Source organism: Oncorhynchus tshawytscha, linkage group LG12, assembly GCF_018296145.1.
Source record: "Oncorhynchus tshawytscha isolate Ot180627B linkage group LG12, Otsh_v2.0, whole genome shotgun sequence".
Taxonomy (NCBI): domain Eukaryota; kingdom Metazoa; phylum Chordata; class Actinopteri; order Salmoniformes; family Salmonidae; genus Oncorhynchus; species Oncorhynchus tshawytscha.
Genome location: NC_056440.1, coordinates 40,975,806 through 40,997,450, shown reverse-complemented (window position 1 = coordinate 40,997,450; position 21,645 = coordinate 40,975,806). Strand labels below are relative to the sequence as shown.

Sequence of the window (21,645 nt, the reverse complement as noted above, 5' to 3'; positions counted from 1 at the left end):
CCACGCCCCTGAAATTGTTGCTGGAAGTTGTAGTTTATACAATAGGTTTCTTATAGTTCTCAATATATCTTGAAATGTATTAGAACATCATTTCCCATGAACAACAAAGAGTCTCATCCATTGGCTCTCAATGGGGAATATTTAGCCAATCACAGTAAGAAAGTGAGTTGCTCGCTTTTCTCTTCGATTTATCCGCACGTCATCGTGTGTGGTCGCCAGAAAATGAAAGTTTTTTTTCCAAGTACTGTACTGTACATACAGTATGTTCCTCTGGTCTATGCCTTCAGAAAGTATTTCTACCCCTTGACTTATTCCACATTTTGTTGTGTTACAACCTGAATTAAAAAATGATTAAATATATGTTTTTCTCACCCATCTACACACAATACCTCCTAAAGACAAAAACATGTTGTTTTTTAAAACATTTTTGCAAATGTATTTAAAAGGAACAAAAATAAATCTAATTTATATAAGTATTCCCCCCCTGAGTCAATACATGTTAGTATCACCTATGGCAGTGATTACAGCTGTGAGTCTTTCTGGATAAGTCTTTAAGAGCTTTGCACAACGGGATTGTACAATATTTGCACCTTTTTCTTTTTCAAGCTCTGTCAAATTGGTTGTTGACCATTGCTAAACAGCCATTTTCATGTCTTTCCATAGATTTTCAAGCCTAACTAATTTAAAACTGTAACCAGGCTACTCAGGAACATTCAATGTCTTCTTAGTAAGCAACTACTGTGTATATTTGGCCTTGTGTTTTAGGTTATTGTCCTGCTGAAAGGTGAATCTGTCTCCCAGTGTCTGTTGGAAAGCAGACTGAACCAGGTTCTCCTCTAGGATTTTGCATGTGCCTATCTTTATTCCATTTCTTTTTATCCTATAAAACTCTCTCGTCATTAACGATTGCAAGCATATCCATAACATGATGCAGCCACCACCATGCTTGAAAATTCAAAGAGTGGTACTCAATGATGTGTTTGTGTTGGATTTGCCCCAAACATAACGATTTGTATTCATTACATAAAGTACATTTCTTTAGCCTTATGGTGAAATCCATGAGAGGTATTCTTCCTCTCTGACAACCAATTTAGGAAGGACGCCTGTATCTGTGTATTGACTGGGTGTATTGATACACCATCCATATTGTAATGAATAACTTCACCATGCCTCTACCATAGGCTCCTGAGTGGCGCAGTGATCTACGGCACTGCATCTCAGTGCTACAGGGCACCCTGGTTCAAATCCAGGCTGTTTCACAACCAGCATGCATTGTTTGGGTTTGTCCGGTGTAGGCTGGCATTGTAAATAAGAATTCTTAACTGACTTGCCTAGATAAATAATTTAAAAAATCATATTTAATGTCAGATTATTTTTTATTTGTACCCATCTACCAATGGGTGCCCTTCTATGTGAGGCATTGGAAAACCTTCCTGGTCTTTGTGGTTGATTCAGGTGTTTGAAATTCACTGGTCAACTGAGGGACCTTACAGATAATTGTATGTGTGGGGTACAGAGATGAGGTGGTCATTCAAAAATTATGTTAAACACTATTATTGCACACCGAGTGAGTCCATGCAATTCCTTAAGTGACTTGATAAGCACATTTTACTCCTGAACGTATTTTATACCTGCCATAACAAAGAGGTTGAAAACTTATTGACTCAAGACATTCCAGCTTTTCATTTTGAATTAATTTGTAAACTATTTCGAAAAACATAATTGCACCTTGACTTATGGGGTAGGCCGGTGACACGAAATCTCAGTTTAACCCATTTTAAATTCAGGGTGTCAAGGAGTGTGAATACTTTCTGAAGGCATTGTAAATTCCACACTGATTACCGCTCACGAAAAATCTTTGTACTCAGAGACACTGAACTACGTTAATGTGTAGCTACACACTTACAGACAAAATGACACACACACGTGTGTGTTTACACATTATCCGTTGTTACTATCATGACTTTACTGTAAAGTGGATGTAAAATAGAGATGATAAAATGGCTTGAAAAGAAAAGCAGAATGCTGCGCATCAAGATATCATTTTAGAAATATTAACATAGGGAACAACGTTCATAATAAAGCAATACAACAGACACCTTTTTCATTTGGTCTTTATTTCGAAAATACAAGAGTATCACTTTCTAAAATTGTCAGGGCTGATGGGTTAGATCCGACTATTCAGTATTCTCATTTTATTGTCCTAAATTTGCCCTCAATATGTTCTTGAATATGTGTCTTTCATAAAGGGGAATCTGAACTTGTTGTCTTTGAAACCAACCAAATAGACAAATGGAGAAATGGTTCGGGTCAGTTTTCAATAGTATTCAATTTCACCATAAATAAATAGAGGGGAAATAAAAGGGACCATTTGCCCCCTATAAACACAAAACACATTTTAAAGCGGGAGAGTGACATATGTTACAATGCTATGCATATCTTCAGATTGTAACTGAAAACGTTGCGGTTCTCAAGCACCTACCGGGTACATTACATTTTGCAAACATGCACTGTATTTATGGGAAAATAAATGTAGGTATTTGTTTCATTGGTCAATTGCTGCAGTGCTTAATTTGAGCCGGATCCTGTTGGAACAGGTTTGGCACTTCTCCGTTTTTAACATTTTCGTTCCAGAACCCATTTGCCAGGATCCAGTACATATTGTGTCATGAACAATTATTTTCACTGTTTACAATGTAAAAAATATAATAAAAGCAATCTGAGTTAATTCAACTTTGACTCCTCTGTAATTCTCCTGCCCCGTAAAAAAACGTAATGAGAAAACGTGCCTGATATTCTAAGAATGTGTCCATGTTGGGCTGGCCCGGGTTTATGGTTTGCCCAACATTGTGCCCTATACCAACGCGTGACCATTGCTGTGGTGAGAGAAGGAAGCACGACTGTATCCTTTACATAACTAAAATGAGATTCACTTTCTATTATCTCTCTCTCCCTCTTTCTAACTCTGATAGACATGAACCTTCAACTCTCTTCTCTCCAGCTTTGCACTTCATAATTTATTTCCTTATATAATCATAGCCACAGGAAGGTTGCTGGAGGTGCCGCAGCAACACTGATAGATTGAAATAGCCTACATTTGCCAACGCTGAAGAATTTCCGCTGTCTGTTCAGGAAGAAATGAAACAATTCTGTATACTACATCAGGAGTAAAACTATAATTCACCCACAGAGGATCAATAGCTTATAAAAAAAATACTGGCTAGGTGTGGATTGTGTGTAGCCGAACCGCAAGGCATGCCTACAGTCCGGAACGCGCGGAAAATCTTTCAGTGAACAAACAGCATCCAGCCAAAACAGACATTTCGCAATATTTCAAATACAATCGCGGGAAAACACAGGTTGGAAAGAAAATGGATCCTGCTGAAAAGAAGGCTAACCTGTTATCAACTTCCAAATAGACCTATTGAGACAACAGCATTGTTTTACAAAGTAAAGCAAGAGAGAGATACGCTTTTTTTGGCACGAGCGCATCGGCCATCACGGGCGAGTGAGCAGCGCACCATTGGGAGAGTCAGTGAAATTGCAAAGCTTTTTTAGGACTATAATTTCCTCCTTATATTGTATACAATGTGTCTCCCCGCGCACACAGGCCTAGGCTATTGATGAATTCAAGACAAACTCATTTCTAGTGATCTCAGATTCTCAGTTTGTCCGTGTCAAAGTAGCCTGTCATTTCGATCATTCGTGAGGTATTAAAAATAGTATGCTAAAGTCTCCATTAATCTAATATGATGTAGAATTAATTTCATTCAATGTTTTAATAAAAGGCCACATTTTTCACGGACACTAAGCTCCATTTCCCCCCCATATGTAGAATTTATGCAAGCGCTTCTTCTCTACCGCTCTATGCCAGTAGCAAAAGCTATGATAACGCTGCATGGAATTTATTATAAAGGTGATTTTTTTTCATGTATTCTGGTACATCAGAGCCCCGCAAGTCACCCCCCTCTCTGGCACACTGTTCTGGCACCTACCAATTTACAAATTAAGCACTGCATTGTTGATATAGTCCCAAAATGTTTTGCTTGTTAGCGATTAAGTTTTCAAGATATATAACTTTCAAAATACAGAAATACAGCTGGTAGGATGCATTTTGCATCATATTCTGCAAAACACAGCATCATATGATTCAAAATGCATCATACTAGCTGTAATTCTGAAAACTTGACTGCTGACATGCAAAACGTTTTGGGACAATATCAACAATGGACTAATGAAACAAATACCAAAAGATAGTTTTGGGGTGGAGTTTTCCATTTAGGCAAACAAGTCAATACTGCTGACACATAGGAAGAGTTCATCATTCCATGATTGAGGAGGCTGTGCTAAATAAACCCCCTTATGACCTTATGCAGGCATTCAGGCCACGGATATGCCTCTCTCGCTTTCTCTCTTTCTCTTTCACTCTCTCTCACTCACTCTCTCTCAGGCCACGGATATGCATCTCTCTCTCTCTCTCTCTCTCTCTCTCTCACTCTCACTCTCTCTCAGGCCACGAATATGCCTCTTTCTCTCAGGTCACGGATATGCCTCTCTCTCTCTCTCTCTCTCTCTCTCTCTCTCTCTCTCTCTCTCTCTCTCTCTCAGGCCACGGATATGCCTCTCTCTCTCTCTCGCTCTCTCTCTCTCAGGCCACGGATATGCCCCCCCCTCTCTCTCTCTCTCTCTCTCTCTCTCTCTCTCTCTGTCTCTCTCTCTCTCCCTCAGGCCACATATGCCTCTCTATATCTCTCTCTCTCTCTCTCTCTCTCTCAGGCCACGGATATGCCTCTGTGTCTCTCTCTCCCTCAGGCCACATATGCCTCTCTATATCTCTCTCTCTCTCGCTCTCTCTCTCTCAGGCCACGGATATGCCTCTCTCTCTCTCTCTCTCTCTCTCTCTCTCTCTCTCTCAGGCCACGGATATGCCTCTCTCTCTCTCTCTCTCTCTCTCTCTCTCTCTCTCTCTCTCAGGCCACAGATATGCCTCTCTCTCTCTCTCTCTTTCTCACTCTCTCTCTCTCTCTCTCTCTCTCTCTCTCTCTCTCTCTCTCTCTCTCTCTCTCTCTCAGGCCACAGATATGCCTCTCTCTCTCTCGCTCTCTCCCTCTCTCAGGCCACGGATATGCCCCCCCCTCTCTCTCTCTCTCTCTCTCAGGCCACGGATATGCCCCTCTCTCTCTCTCTCTCTCTCTCTCTCTCTCTCTCACTCTCTCACTCTCTCACACTCTCTCACACTCTCTCTCTCTCTCTCTCTCTCTCTCAGGCCACGGATATGCCTCTCTCTCTCTCTCACTCTCTCTCTCTCTCAGGCCACGGATATGCCCCCCCCTCTCTCTCTCTATCTCTCTCTCAGGCCACGGATATGCCTCTGTCTCTCTCTCTCTCAGGCCACATATGCCTCTCTCTCTCTCAAATCACCCTTCAGGCACCCGCTTGTCACCAGTTGATCATGTCTCTCACATGTCCCCACAGCTTAGTGATCCACAGGTTGACCCCCAGCTCTGTCAGGTATTGCAGCTCGGGTGTGAGCATCTTACGGCACAGCTTGAGGTGGGCCTTGTCCACGTTCTTTTTCAGGTTGTAGCCCATGATGGACTTCTCCCCGATGGGCTGCCAGGGCTGCATGACTGTCTCCTGGATGTTATCTGCATCCACAGCATGCCCTCCCTCAATACAGACGGCCGCCATCTCTGCATTCCTCCTCCGGAGCTCCGCCACGTCATCAGCCATCCGCTGGTGCCCATATGCCTCCACCTTCCTCCAAAAGGTGGCATTGAAGTGTTGGTAAAGCCTCCAGTCCACGGCGTTCCACTCCAGGGCCTTGGCCCTCAACTCTGGGGTCAGTTTGGACACGGTGGAGCCCTTCCGGGCATTGAGCTTGAAGAAGAGCAGGTCGTCCATCTCCCAACAGAGGGCGTCCATGAGCAGGATGAGGGACTCCTCAAAGTGCTCCACCAGCATGACCAGCTGGAAGCAGCCTGCGATGGACCGGATGCCTTCCTCCACCCTCGGGTCGCCCAGCTCCAGAGTGTTGTCCTGCCCGAAGTCGAAGAACAGAAGATTCTTGAGGTAGAAGGAGTTGAAGCCATCAGGGTCAAAGTAGTGCCGGGGGTCACGCAGGAACTCCCCCACCTTGTCCTTGCCTGGTATTTTCCAGGTCATGGGCACCAGGCGGCCAAAGTAGTGGAAGGAGGATTCAAAGAGCTCAGCCGGGTCTCTGAGGACGGTGATGTAGGAGGTGTCTGTGGGGAGCACCTTGGCCACCTCCGGTGCATTGAAGCGCATGTGGTTGCATATGATATTGAAGCACATGCCAGGCCTGTAGTCCTTGACCTGGGAGCGTTGGAATGAGGATGGGTAGAAGAAGTCGTTACGGCTGTCTGGAAAGGCAAACTTGAGCCTGTGCTTTTCTCCGAAGCGGAAGAGGATGTTGAGGAGCGTGCTGCTGGCCGTCTTGTGGGTCTTCATGAACATGACATCCACTTTGGGAGTGCAGAGGCCCGTCTGTCCCGTGGCATACTGGGAGCCATTTCTGAATGGTGAGGCGTGGGCTTGAGCCGGCCGATGAGCGCAGGAGTAAGGCACTGGCACCCTATGGAGAGCAAGCATACACATACAGTAACAGTCAAAGGTTTGGACACATCTACTCATTCAAGGGTTTTTCTTTTCTTTTTTTACTATTTTCTACATTGTAGAATAATAGTGAAGACATCAAAACTATGAAATAACACATATGGAATCATGTAGTAACCAAAAAAGTGTTAAACAAATCTAAATATATTTTATATTTGCGATTCTTCAAATAGCCACCCTTTGCCTTGATGACAGCTTTGCACACTCTTGGCATTCTCTCAACCAGCTTCATGTGGAACTCACCTGGAAGGCATTTCAATTAACAGGTGTGACTTGTAAAAACTTAATTTGTGGAATTTCTTTCTGACTTAATGCATTTGAGCCAATCAGCTGTGTTGTGACAAGGTAGGGGTGGTATACAGAAGATAGCCCTATTTGGTAAAAGACCAAGTCCATATTATGGCAAGAACAGCTCAAATAAGCAAAGAAAAACAACAGTTCATCATTACTTTAAGACTTTAAGGATAAGTTCATTATAATAAATGCTTCACAGAGTTTGTGACACATCTCAACACTCAGAGGAGACAGCATGAATTAGGCCTTCATGGTCGAATTGCTACAAAGACATAACTACTAAAGGACACAAATAATAAGAAGAGACTTGCTTGGGCCAAGAAACACAAGCAATTGACATTAGACCGGTGGAAATCTGTCCTTTGGTCTGATGAGTCCAAATTTTAGATTTTTGGTTCCAACCGCCGTGTCTTTGTGAGACGCAGAGTAGGTGAACGGATGATCTCTGCATGTGTGGTTCCCACCGTGAAGCATGGAGGAGGAGGTGTGATGGTGTGGGTGTGCTTAGCTGGTGACACTGTCAGTGATTTATTTAGAATTCAAGGCACACATAACCAGCATGGCTACCACATCATTCTGCAGCTATACGCCATCCAATCTGGTTTGCGCTTAGTGGGACTATCATTTGTTTTTTAGCAGTACACTGACTCAAAACACACCTCCAGGCTGTGTAAGTGCTATTTTACCAAGAAGGAGTGTGGAGTGCTGCATCAGATGACCTGGCCTCCACAATCACCCAACCTCAACCCAATTGAGATGGTTTGGGAGGAGTTGGACCGCAGAGTTAAGGAAAAGCAGCCAACAAGTGCTCAGAATAGCTGGTTGAGAGAATGCCAAGAGTGTGCAAAGCTGTCATCACAGCAAGGTTGGCTAATTTGAAGAAGCTCAAATATAAAATGTATTTTGCTTTGTTTAACTCTTTTTTGGTTACTACATGATTCCATATGTGTTATTTCATAGTTTTGATGTCTTCACTATTATTCTACAATGTAGAAAATAGTCAAAATAAAGAAAAACCCTTGAATGAGTAGGTGTGTCCAAACTTTTGACAGATAGTGTACAACACAACACATCAAATCACAAATATGATCTGATTTACCATTATGCAATGACGTAGAGGACCCAAAACTCATTTTGCCTCTCATAGTAGCCTATTACCATCATTCATATGGCAAATAAAGCAATCTGTATCATCTGTATACCATATATATTGCTACTGAATGTTGTTGATGCAATATTTACTGCAAAGGATGCCCAACAACTTCCCCGGGTAAAAAGTGTCTAAAAGGGGCTTACTCGGGCAGGTTGAAGTGGACCTGTGGAGCAGAAAGGCAGTAGAGCAGGATCATACAGCTGGTAAGTAGGGTACCCAGGACAAGGCCTTTGCACATCGACCTCCATTGCCTCCCCTGTTTGACAACCATGGTCCCAAATTGAGGGCTATCTGAAACAGAAAAAGCAGTGTAAGTTATCCACAGTGTACAAAAACAATAGGCTGACAGTCCTGAAATCAACAAACTCCCTTTTTTTTCATTGACATGGAGTCTGTTAGTCACTTGGATCCACTGTCTCCTGTTCCTAATTATTTGGGAACACACGTCTCAGCTCAGTCAAATGGTTGTTTCCAATGAGCACATTGTGTGCCTTTGGTAATGAAACAACTACTAGGTTTATGTTGAGCGAATGGCAAGAAATGTACATTCCTTGATCATTTGAACACACACACTGCATCCTTCATACAATTCCTTGAAAAAGGTGCAGTGGGGAATTGTCCAAAGAAGAAACATGTCCCAGCACCAAATCATTAAACCTGTACTCAAGAATTGATCCTCATTTAAGTTGACATTCTGATACATAAGACAGGCTTAACATTGTAAAAGTCTTGTGGTAAGACATTGTGAGGGATCACACCTATTATTCCAATTATAAAGCGTTATACCTGCATGCTATTGAAAGTGCTGCAGCTACACCTTTACTCTGAACACGGGCACGGTGTAGCCACACAACAGCACGGACTGATATACCCTGTGGTTCTGTGTCATCTGTCCCTTAGATGAATAATGCACGGGGCTGGAAAGTGATCCAGTACGGATCTGCAGCCATTCAACCTGCAGCCTGAAATCAGATCGGACTGCACAGTGACCCAGAACAAACTGGCAGCATTAAGTACGTAACGTGGGTCACCCAGTTGCAACCTAGAGCGTGCTCGAGCAACTATACTAAAGACAAACCAAATCTGTATCAAAATGCTCTATTTATTTGACAGAAAGCTCCCACGGCTTTGTTGAAGTTTGACGTCTCCTCAATACTGAAATCTTCCGTGAACAATTAGGTCTAACATCAGCTAGAATCACCATCACCATTTTGCAGACATTTGTGTGATAAATGGTTGTTTTTTTGGTAGAAAAGAAAACGTTCTGTGGCTGCTGGTCACTCAGTGATGGAGTTGAAAATGGGGCTATGTCTTCTGCTCCTTTGTCTGGGAGTTCCATGACGGGGCCATTATAGAGACATGTGAGGGGGCATTCTGCCTGCCCTTAGAGTCAGCCCAGGCACTGGGATATATGGAAGACATTTATGCACTCGTCCCCCTGAATCAGGGATCTTTTCATGGAGCTGTTTAACCTGCCAATGGACCTTGGTATAGATGTGTGCTTCGTTAGGCTGAGCTCGTACTCTGGCTCTGGGAAGGATGCACACCTTTGTTGGGCAGGTGTCTGTTATTGTGTAATGTTACATGTGGTATATTGTATCTACCAAGTATTGTCTGATATGGGTAGGAGCTAAGAAGTAACAGTGACTTTAGAAAGTATACACACCTTGACTTTTTCTACGTTATGTTGTGTTACAGCCTGAATTTAAAATGGATTCAATTGAGATGTTTTTGTAACTGGCCTACACACAATACCCCATAATGTCAAAGTCGGAATTTATACTAATTATTTAAAAATTAAAAGCTGAAATGTCTTGAGTCAATAAGTACTCAATCATTTGTTATGGCAAGCCTAAATAAATTCAGGAGTGAAAATTTGCTTAACAAGTCACATAATAAGTTGCATGGACTCTGTGGGCAATAATAGTGTTTAACATGATTTTTTATGAGTAACTCGTCTCTGTACCCCACACATACAATTATCTTTAAGGTCCCTCAGATTAGCAGTGAATTGTAAACAGGGAGGTTATCCAATACCTCGCAAAGAAGGACACCTATTGGTAGATGGGAGAAAAAAAAGCAGACATTGAATATCCCTTTGAGCATGGTGCAGTTATTAATTACAATTTGGCTGGTGGATCAATACACCCAGTCACTACAAAGATACAGACATCCTTCCTAACTCAGTTGAAGGAGAGGAAGGAAACCGCTCAGGGATTAAACCATGAGTCCAACGATGACTTTAAAACAGTTACAGAGTTTAACGGCTGTGATAGGAGAAAACTGAAGATGGATCAACAACATTGTAGTTACTCCACAATACTAACCTAATTGACAGAGTGAAAGGAAGTAAGACTGTACAGAAGAAAAATATTCCAAAACATGCTTCCTGTTTGCAACAAGGCACTAAAGTAATACAGAAAGAAATGTGGCAAAGCAATTATCTTTTCGTCCTGAATACAAAGTGTTATGTTTGGGTCAAATCCAATGCAGCACATTACTGAGTACCACTCTCCATATCTTCAAGCATAGTGGTGGCTGCATCATGCTATGGGTATGCTTGTAATCGTTAAGGACTGGGGAGTTTTTCAGGATAATAATTGGCAAATGTTTGCAAAATCCAGGTGTGGAAAGCTCTTAGAGACTTACCCTGAAAGTCTCACACCTGTAATCGCTGTATTGACTCAGGGGGTTGAGTACTTACCTAATCAAGATATCTAATCAAGATATCTAATCACGATATATTAGTGTTTTATTTTTCATGATTTAAAAAAAAAAAAAAAATGTTCACATTTTTCTTCCACTTTGACATTACAGAGTATTTAGTGCAGATGGTTGACAAACAATGACAATGACATCCAATCCCACTTTGTAATAACAGCATGTGGGAAAAGGAGTGTGAATACTTTCTGTTTGTCTACAACCCCATTCAAATGGAATTGTATGGTGAAGGGCAATGGTAAAAGTCACTCTCTCCACAAATCGTATAAGCAGTAATGTATCCATTATCTAATGATATCATAATCTTCAGTCACCTAAGCACATATTGACATACTGTGCATGAAAACATTCATGGCAATGAACCCCAAACAGAGACATTCAGGAAAACATTCAATGTGAGGGCTAAGTTGCTATGCACACCATCACAGTCATTGCCAATGCCCAAATAACTCATGTCTGAATGAAACCTGCTATGGAATAGGTTAGGTAGGTAGGTTAGGTCTGAGGAGCATGATTAGACACTAGCACAACCACTTCCACACTCCAATTCCAGGGGGCAGCAGCAACCAGGTCCAGATGCTCTGTCAAGCCTTGGTAAAGTGTGCAGGTGTGGGCAATTAGGAGTTTAGTCAATCCTTGAGAGAGAGGTGGCTATAGAGCCTCTCGGCATGGCAGTTTTAGTTTTTTTAGTTCAATTCTTCAGTGTCCACAATGTACAGTTGTAGCCAGAAGTTTACATACACCTTAGCCAAATACATTTAAACTCAGTTTTTCACAATTCCTGACATTTAATCCTAGCAAAAATTCCCTGACTTAGGTCAGTTAGGATCACCACTTTATTTTAAGAATGTGAAATGTCAGAATAATAGTAGAGAGAAAGATTTATTTCAGCTTTTATTTCTTTCATCACATTCCCAGTGGGTCAGAAGTTTACATACACTCAATTAGTATTTGGTAGCATTGCCTTTAAATTGTTGAACTTGGGTCAAGCATTTCGGTTTGCCTTCCACAAGCTTCCCACAATAAGTTGGGTGAATGTTGGCCCATTGCTTCTGACAGAGCTGGTGTAGCTGAGTCAGATTTGTAGGCCTACTTGCACGCACACGCTTTTTCAGTTCTGCTCACAAATTTTCTATGGGATTGAGGTCAGGGCTTTGTGATGACCACTCCAATACCTTGACTTTGTTGTCCTTAAGCCATTTTGCAACCACTTGAGAAGTATGCTTGGGGTCATTGTCAATTTGGAAAACCCATGTCTGACCAAGCTTTAACTTCCTGACTGAGGTCTTGAGATGTTGCTTCAATATATCCACATACTTTTCCATTCCTCATGATGCCATCTATTTTGTGAAGTGCACCAGTCACTCCTGCAGCAAAGTACCCCCATAACATAATGGTGCCACTCCCGTGCTTCATGGTTGGGATGGTGTTCTTTGGCTTGCAAGCGTCCCACTTTTTCCTCCAAACATTATGGCCAAACAGTTCTATTTTTGTTTCATCAGACCAGAGGACATTTCTCCAAAAAGTATGACCTAGTCTGGCTTTTTTATGGGCGGTTTTGGAGCAGTGGCTTCTTCCTTGCTGAGCAGCCTTTCAGGTTATGTCGATATAGGACTCGTTTTACTGTGGATATAGATACATTTGTACCTGTTTCCTCCAGCATCTTCACAAGGTCCTTTGCTGTTGTTCTGGGATTGATTTGCACTTTTCGCATCAAAGTATGTTCATCTCTAGGAGACAGAATGCATCTCCTTCCTGAGTGGTATGACGGCTGCATGGTCCCATGGTGTTTATACTTGCATACTATTGTTTGTACAGATGAATGTGGTACCTTCAGGCGATTGGAAATTGCTCCCAAGGATGAACCAGACTTGTGGAGGTCTACAATTTTTTCTCTGAGGTCTTGGCTGATTTCTTTGGATTTTCCCATGATGTCATACAAAGAAGAGTTTGAAGGTAGGTCTTGAAATACATCAACAAATACACCTTCAATTGACTCAAATGAAGTCAATTAGCCTATCAGAAGCTTCTAAAGCCATGACATAATTTTCTGGAATTTTCCAAGCTTTTTAAAGGCACCGTCAATTTAGTGTATGTAAACTTCTGACCCACTGGAATTGTGATACAGTGAATTAATTGTAAGTGAAATAATCTGTCTGTAAACAATTTTTGGAAAAATGACTTGTGTCATGGACAAAGTAGATGTCCTAACTGACTTATCAAAACTATAGTTCGTTATCAAGAAATTTGTGGAGTGGTTGAAAAATGATTGCGCTCTAGAGACTCCTGTGGTGGGCTGGGCGCATGCACGCTGACACAGTCTCCAGTTGGACGGTATTTCCTCCAACACATTGGTGCAGCTGGCTTCCGGGTTAAGCCAGCAGTGTGTCAAAAAGCAGTGTGGCTTGGCAGGGTCGTGTTTCGGCAGACGCAAGGCTCTCGACCTTCGCCTCTCCCGAGTCCATACGGGAGTTGCAGCGATGGGACAAGACTGTAACTACCAATTGGATATCACGAAAGGGGTAAAAAGAAAGAAAGAAAGAACTTAGCCACTCCATTTGCCCTCAGAACAGCCTCAAATCGTTAAGGCATGGACTCTGCAAGGTGTCAAAAGCTTTACACAGGGATGCTGGCCCAAGTTGACTCAAATAATTGAGAATTTCAATAAGCATTTTTCTACGGCTGGCCATGCTTTCCACCTGGCTACTCCTATCCCGGTCAACAGCACTGCACCCCCCACAGCAACTCGCCCAAGCCTTCCCCATTTCTCCTTCTCCCAAATCCAGTCAGCTGATGTTCTGAAAGAGCTGCAAAATCTGGACCCCTACAAATCAGCTGGGCTAGACAATCTGGACCTTTTCTTTCTAAAATTATCTGCCGAAATTGTTGCCACCCCTATTACTAGCCTGTTCAACCTCTCTTTCGTGTCGTCTGAGATTCCCAAAGATTGGAAAGCAGCTGCGGTCATCCCCCTCTTCAAAGGGGGGGACACTCTTGACCCAAACTGCTACAGACCTATATCTATCCTACCCTGCCTTTCTAAGGTCTTCGAAAGCCAAGTCAACAAACAGATTACCGACCATTTCGAATCTCACCATACCTTATCTGCTATGCAATCTGGTTTCAGAGCTGGTCATGGGTGCACCTCAGCCACGCTCAAGGTCCTAAACGATATCTTAACCGCCATCGATAAGAAACATTACTGTGCAGCCGTATTCATTGATCTGGCCAAGGCTTTCGACTCTGTCAATCACCACATCCTCATCGGCAGACTCGACAGCCTTGGTTTCTCAAATGATTGCCTCGCCTGGTTCACCAACTACTTCTCTGATAGAGTTCAGTGTGTCAAATCGGAGGGTCTGCTGTCCGGACCTCTGGCAGTCTCTATGGGGGTGCCACAGGGTTCAATTCTTGGACCGACTCTCTTCTCTGTATACATCAATGATGTCGCTCTTGCTGCTGGTGAGTCTTTGATCCACCTCTACGCAGACGACACCATTCTGTATACTTCTGGCCCTTCTTTGGACACTGTGTTAACAACCCTCCAGGCAAGCTTCAATGCCATACAACTCTCCTTCCGTGGCCTCCAATAGCTCTTAAATACAAGTAAAACTAAATGCATGCTCTTCAACCGATCGCTGCCTGCAACTGCCCGCCTGTCCAACATCACTACTCTGGACGGCTCGGGCTTAGAATACGTGGACAACTACAAATACCTAGGTGTCTGGTTAGACTGTAAACTCTCCTTCCAGACCCACATCAAACATCTCCAATCCAAAGTTAAATCTAGAATTGGCTTCCTATTTCGCAACAAAGCATCCTTCACTCATGCTGCCAAACATACCCTTGTAAAACTGACCATCCTACCAATCCTCGACTTCGGCGATGTCATTTACAAAATAGCCTCCAATACCCTACTCAACAAATTGGATGCAGTCTATCACAGTGCAATCTGTTTTGTCACCAAAGCCCCGAATACTACCCACCATTGCGACCTGTACGCTCTCGTTGGCTAGCCCTCGCTTCATATTGGTCGCCAAACCCACTGGCTCCATGTCATCTACAAGACCCTGCTAGGTAAAGTCCCCCCTTATCTCAGCTCGCTGGTCACCATAGCATCACCCACCTGTAGCACGCACTCCAGCAGGTATATCTCTCTGGTCACCCCCAAAAACCAATTCTTTCTTCGGCCGCCTCTCCTTCCAGTTCTCTGCTGCCAATGACTGGAACGAACTACAAAACTCTCTGAAACTGGAAACACTTATCTCCCTCACTAGCTTTAAGCACCAACTGTCAGAGCAGCTCACAGATTACTGCACCTGTACATAACCCACCTATAATTTAGCCCAAACAACTACCTCTTTCCCTACTGTATTTATTTTATTTATTTATTTTGCTCCTTTGCACCCCATTATTTTTATTTCTACTTTGCACATTCTTCCACTGCAAATCTACCATTCCAGTGTTTTACTTGCTATATTGTATTTACTTTGCCAACATGGCCTTTTTTTTGCCTTTACCTCCCTTATCTCACCTCATTTGCTCACATCGTATATAGACTTGTTTATACTGTATTATTGACTGTATGTTTGTTTTACTCCATGTGTAACTCTGTGTCGTTGTATATGTCGAAATGCTTTGCTTAATCTTGGCCAGGTAGCAGTTGTAAATGAGAACTTGTTCTCAACTTGCCTACCTGGTTAAATAAAGGTGAAATAAAAAATAAATTAAAAAATGCTTCCCACAGTTGTGTTAAGTTGGCTGGATGTCCTTTGGGTGGGGGTCCATTCTTTATACACACTGGAAACTTTTGGGCGTGAAAAACCCATCAGCGTTCCAGTTCTTGACACAAATCGGTGTGCCCGGAACCTACTACCTTACCCCATTCAAAGGCATTTGAATATTTTTTTTGCCAATTCACCCTCTGAATGGCAATGTCTGAATTGTCTCAAGGTTTAAAAATCATTCTTTAACCTGTCTCCTCCCCTTGATCTACACTGATTGAGGTAGATTTAACAAGTGACATCAATAAGAGATCATAGCTTTAACCTGGATTCACCTAGTCAGTCTATGTAATGGAAAGAGCAGGTGTACATAATGTTTTGTACATAATTTAATAAGATTATTAAATTAAAAGATGTTGCTGACTTCACAACAGAACACTTAAACTGGAACGACACTCTCAGTAACAGTTACACAAAAGTACAGTTGAAATCGGAAGTTTACATACACTTAGGTTAGAGTCATTAAAACACGTTCAACTGTGACGACCCTCCCACTCTGTCTGCCGTATTCTCTCTTTGCTCTTGTTTTCCTTGTTAGGGTGCCGGTGGGCGGAGTTGGGAGGGTCGTCAGCTACATGGGAAACACCTGGGCCGGGTGTGTCCCATGATAAATACACCACTTCCCCATTCATGGAGGAGACTCTCTCCACGCAGACACCTTTATGGATTTTGTTGTGTTTCTTGGTGGTTTTTTGGTTGTTTGCTTTAGCATCTTTCAACACCCTACATTAGCACATTCATTCATGCAAAACACTCACTTACACTACTGATTACACACCATTGTGTATTGTAGTTAGTTAGTTACTGTATTTAATAAATATATATTTTGTGTCTCCTTATCTCCAAGTTGTCTCCCTTTTGTTACGGGCTTTGAGTCGGTTCGTGTCACAACCACTCCACAAATTTCTTGTTAACGAACTATAGTTTTGGCAAGTTGGTTAGGACATCTGCTTTGTGCATGACACAAGTAATTATTCCAACAATTGTTTACAGACAAATTATTTCACTTATCATTCACTGTATCACAATTCCAGTGGGTCAGAAGTCTACATACACTAACTTGACTGTGCCTTTAAACAGCTTGGAAAATTCCCAAAAAATGATGTCATGGCTTTAGAAGCTTCTGATGGGCTAATTGACATTTGAGTCAATTGGAGGTGTGGCTGTAGTTCAAGGCCTACCTTCAAACTCAGTCCCTCTTTGCTTGACATCATGGGAAAATCAAAAAATCAGCCAAGACCTCAGAAAAATATTTGTAGACCTCCACAAGTCTGGTTCATCCTTGGGCGCAATTCCAAACGCCTGAAGGTACCACATTTATATTTACAAACAATAGTACACAAGTATAAACACCATGGGACCACGCAGCTGTCATACCGCTCAGGAAGGAGACGCGTTCTGTCTCCTAGAAATTAACGTACTTTGGTGCAAAAAGTGCAAATCAATCCCAGAACAACAGCAAAGGACCTTGTGAAAATGCTGGAGGAAACAGGTACAAAAGTATTTATATCTACAGTAAAACGAGTCCTATATCGACATAACCTGAAAGGCCACTCGGCAAGGAAGAAGCCACTGCTCCAAAACCGCCATATAAAATCCAGACTACGGTTTGCAACTGCACAAGGGGACAAAGATCATACTATTAGGAGAAATGTCCTCTGGTCTGATGAAACAAAAATAGAACTGTTTGGAGGAAAAAGGGGGAACCAAAGAACACCATCCCAACAGTGAAGCACAGGGGTGGCAGCATCATGTTGTGGGGGTGCTTTGCTGCAGGACTGGTGCACTTCACAAAATAGATAGCATCATGAAGAATGGAAAAGTATGTGGATATGTTGAAGCAACATCTCAAGACCTCAGTCAGGGAGTTAAAGCTTGGTTGCAAATGGGTCTTCCAAATGGACAATGACCCCAAGCATACTTCCAAAGTTGTGGCAAAATGGCTTAAGGACAACAAAGTCAAGGTATTGGAGTGGCCATCACAAAGCCCTGACCTCAATCCTATAGAATATTTGTGGGAAGAACTGAAAAAGCATGTGTGAACAAGGAGGCCTACAAACCTGACTCAGTTACGCCAGCTCTGTCAGGTGGAATGGGCCAAAATTCACCAAACTTATTGTGGGAGGCTTGTGGAAGGCTACCCTAAATGTTTGACCCTAGTTAAACAATTTAAAGGCAATGCTACCAAATACTAATTGAGTATTTGTAAACTTCTGACCCACTGGGAATGTGATGAAAGAAACAAAAGCTGAAATCATTATCTCTCCTATTATTCTGACATTTTACATTCTTAAAATAAAGTGGTGATCCTAACTGACCTAAAACAGGGAATTTTTACTAGGATTAAATGTCAGGATTTGTGAAAAACTGAGTTTAAATGTATTTGGCTAAGGTGTATGTAAACTTCCGACTTCAACTGTATCTTCTGAACTTAGAACTATAAGGTTCTATCTGAAAAAAGATTATTCCAAGATAATTGGCTTTAATGTTCCAAACCCTCATTTAGTTTGAATGTATTCTGTCAGCATTTTTAAAAACTTAACAACATGAATTGTGGTATTTGCAAACCACGCCCCCCAAATATTCTAATGAGTCCCCGCCTCTACATTATGAAGTAACTGGGCTTGGTGTGGGCTATCCCTCACCTTTGTTTGGTTTGGTGTGGGCTGGCCCTTGTTGGATTTGGTGGGGTCCTGGCCCATGTTGGGCTGGTTCCCGCTTGGCCAGTAGTTCCTAATCAGGTGGTAGTTGGCCTTTCCACAGGGGTTCCTTGAGCAGACTCATGAGACCGTAGGCTTAAAATGCACGAGAGGGTTTGATTTGATTTATTAGGATCCCTGTTTGCCGATGCCTATAGAGTACCACAGTATGAGTCTTAATACCCATAAAACCTAGCGGTCAAACAGGGAAATGGTTCCAATCGTATTTTCAACCATTCATTTTCCCATAAAGGATTTTAGAAACACTTAAAATAAGGACGGTGTTTCGTGTAGGCTAACCATGGAGTTGTGATAACTGTGTAAATCTCTCTAGGACAAGGTGACCTTTATCAATGTATTCACCTGTCTTTACCCCCAAATGCTAATTAGCTCTTCATTTGTCTATCGTAAAGAACTACAAATGCCATGATGATCTGGACGAGATTGCCGAATCGAGGCTGTTAGGTTCTAATTATCAGAGTAAGAACTCGACGGACACTACGAAAGCTTACAGCAAGTTTATCGTCCCCCAAAGGATCGAACGGCTGAACCGGGGAAAAAAACATGTTCACAATAGCGGTGGTATATGATTTGAGGTGGAATCTCCTCCTTCTCTCCAAACACTACATCTCTGTTACTAGGCAGTAAATTAAGTGACGTGAGCTAAAAACTGTTCCTTCTCCCTTAACGTGACCTGACCTGCCCTCGAGCCCCTTCATCACTAATCCATGACTCTCTCCCTTTATCAATGCCTGCCACGTGATCGTTTACCCTACACTCGGTACATTCCAAGCTTAATTGCCCCCACCATATACTTTCCTCCTACAGATAACCATTAACTTCTGGTGTAGCCCCTTTAAACCTAAGCACTCAATATTTCAATAGGATACCTGATAATTAACCCTATTCCAAGTTTAGGAGTTAGAACCCAGAATCCATCATGGTTTAGGTAAGAATTTCTGGATTTACTATCTAATGTTAGCTAAATGTAGTAATTAATAAATTGGCTATGTTTCTTTAAATGGACAATTCTGTGAAATGTCTTGTGCCGGTTTTAAATTGACACAATACCTGTTAGCGAAGGTGTCCGTTAGAGATGACGTGCAGGAGCTTGCAGTGATTTGATGCCTACTTTGATGCTAATTAGTATTTTTGAATATGAGAGTAAATAGAGCCAAATATATTGATATAAGTCTCCTTGTCCGAGAGAGATTTACATGGTTATCAAAACGTCACGCCAGGGTAAGCCTACATGAGACAAAGCCCTTTAAGTGTTTCTAAAATCGGAAAAATGAATGGTGGAAAACCATTTGGAATCATTTTCCTGTTTGACCGCTCGTTTTGATGGGTATTATGACACCTCCACTGTGGGGCTCTATGGCAACAGCTAGTCTTCAAGGATACTAATCGGCAGAGCAAAATGTACTTGGCAGTACAGTAACTGAAAAAGGTTGGGAACTATGCGCTAGCCTGTGTTGTACTGGTGTGGGCTTGCTATGGGGAAAGCCCATGCAGGGCTAGCCCATGTTGAGCTGATGGGGTTGTTGTGGGCTAGCCCATGCTAAGCCCCTGCCCACCCTGCCCACCAAATACCCAAATGGGGCCAATAGGGCCATGTTTGCTGGGTAGTCAGGTTACAGAACAATTAGGCAAGCCTAGGCCCCCTAGAACCTGTGAGTATAGTGTAACAGTATTATCAGTTCTGTAACAGGCCATATTGGCTGCTCTATCATTTGAAACAATTTTCTTCAACCCAAATTTCAGAAATCAAACTTGAGATAAGATATTTTAGTTGCACATTATGATCATTCTATTATACCTATGTCAAAGAATAAGACAAAAAAATAGGTATTTAGAACCAGTGGTGGAAAAAGTACTAAATTGTCATACTTGAGTAAAAGTAAAGACACTTTAATAGAAAATGATTCAAGTAAAAGTGAAAGACACCCAGTAAAATACTACTTGAGTAAAAGTCTAAAAGTATCTGGTTTAAAAAGTACTTATGTACAGTTGTGAAAAAAGTAATCACTTGTCATACTGCTATAGATCAAATTCCTTATATTAAGCAAAGCAGATGGCACATTTTTTTACATATGCAGTATTTGTGTTTAGTGAGTCTGCCTGATCAGAGGCAGTAGAGATGACAACGCATTATATTGATAGGTGTGAATTGGACCATTTTGCTGTCCAGCCTGAGCATTTGAAATGTAACGAGTACTTTTGGGTGCCAGGAAAAATGTAATGGAATAAAAAGTACATATTTGATTTTTGAATGTAGTGGAGTAAAAGTAAAATTGTCAACAATGTAAATAGTAAAGTACAGATACCCCCCAAAACTACTTAAGTAGTATTTTTACTTAAGTACTTTACATCACTGTTTAGAACCATAAATCGGTCTGTAGTATACATTTCAATATACAAATCTGTGATTCTCTTTGTGAAAAATAACACTTACCCTTTTGTGCATAAATCCAGCAACTGCAGTTAGATTAAAAATGCCACTGAAGTTGAAACCTAGGACGGTTGTTTCTCCTCAAAGTGTATAGCAGTGAGTATAAGAAGAGCTGTCCGGTCCACTGGTGCCTTTTTCCTGCTCCCGTTGGATCGCACATGCTGTCACAACCCCACCACATGGTCCAGTACTTTCCTTATCATTACATATGACAGCCCAACACTCCGAAGCCCATTCACCTGGCAGGTGCTCTCTCTCTCTGTATATTATGCAAACCTGATGTCTCTGGCACCCTCCTCCTCCACTTTCAATTCTCAAAGTGATCAGGCTCCCTGTCAGGGGACTTGACACAGTGTGTGAAAGAGAGAGAGGCACATAGAGAAAGAGAGAGGGAGAGAGAGAGTGAGGGGGTAGAGGGACAGGGGAAGGGCTTTTTTCTGTCTTTATACAGAAGGCTATTGAGAGCAGACACTGGACCCAAGTCTGAGATGCAAGCTGATAGGAGAGCTAGCAAATTGTTTAAAAATAACATGCAGAGAGCCAAAGCACAAAGCCCACGATTGTGCCAACTTATCAAGCCTGCTCTGTTTCACGACCGTATTGTTCTAAAGACTACTTTAGCAAGCTGTGCATATAGATAATTTGAAAACAAAATGAAAATAGGATTAATAACATAATGAAGTATGAATTAAGCAATAAGGCATGAGAACCCATGGATTATCATATATACACACAGCTAAGGGATGTTCTTGGGCACAACATGAACAATAGGTTATAAATACACTGAAAAGACATGGGTATTGCATTTCATGTACACTTTGTTTTGTGGTGAACCCAGTTACATTACAGAACAATAGCCACAATTCATTTTTCAACTAAGCAGCTGAACTTGAGGGATGGGCTTGA

The 21,645-nt window shown here is 42.0% G+C and overlaps 1 protein-coding gene across 1 annotated transcript; it reads right to left on the bottom strand.

Annotated features, from left to right (window-relative positions):
- Positions 1-5,344: 5,344 nt before the first annotated feature.
- gal3st1a (galactose-3-O-sulfotransferase 1a) lies at positions 5,345-21,119 on the bottom strand. The gene is made up of 3 exons (XM_024439397.2): positions 20,743-21,119; positions 8,227-8,374; positions 5,345-6,595 (listed from the first exon to the last, which is right to left on the bottom strand). Exons 2-3 carry the CDS (start codon positions 8,352-8,354, stop codon positions 5,440-5,442), a joined length of 1,284 nt encoding a protein of 427 aa, XP_024295165.1. The 5' UTR covers positions 8,355-8,374; positions 20,743-21,119; the 3' UTR covers positions 5,345-5,439.
- Between the last annotated feature and the right edge of the window lie 526 nt (positions 21,120-21,645).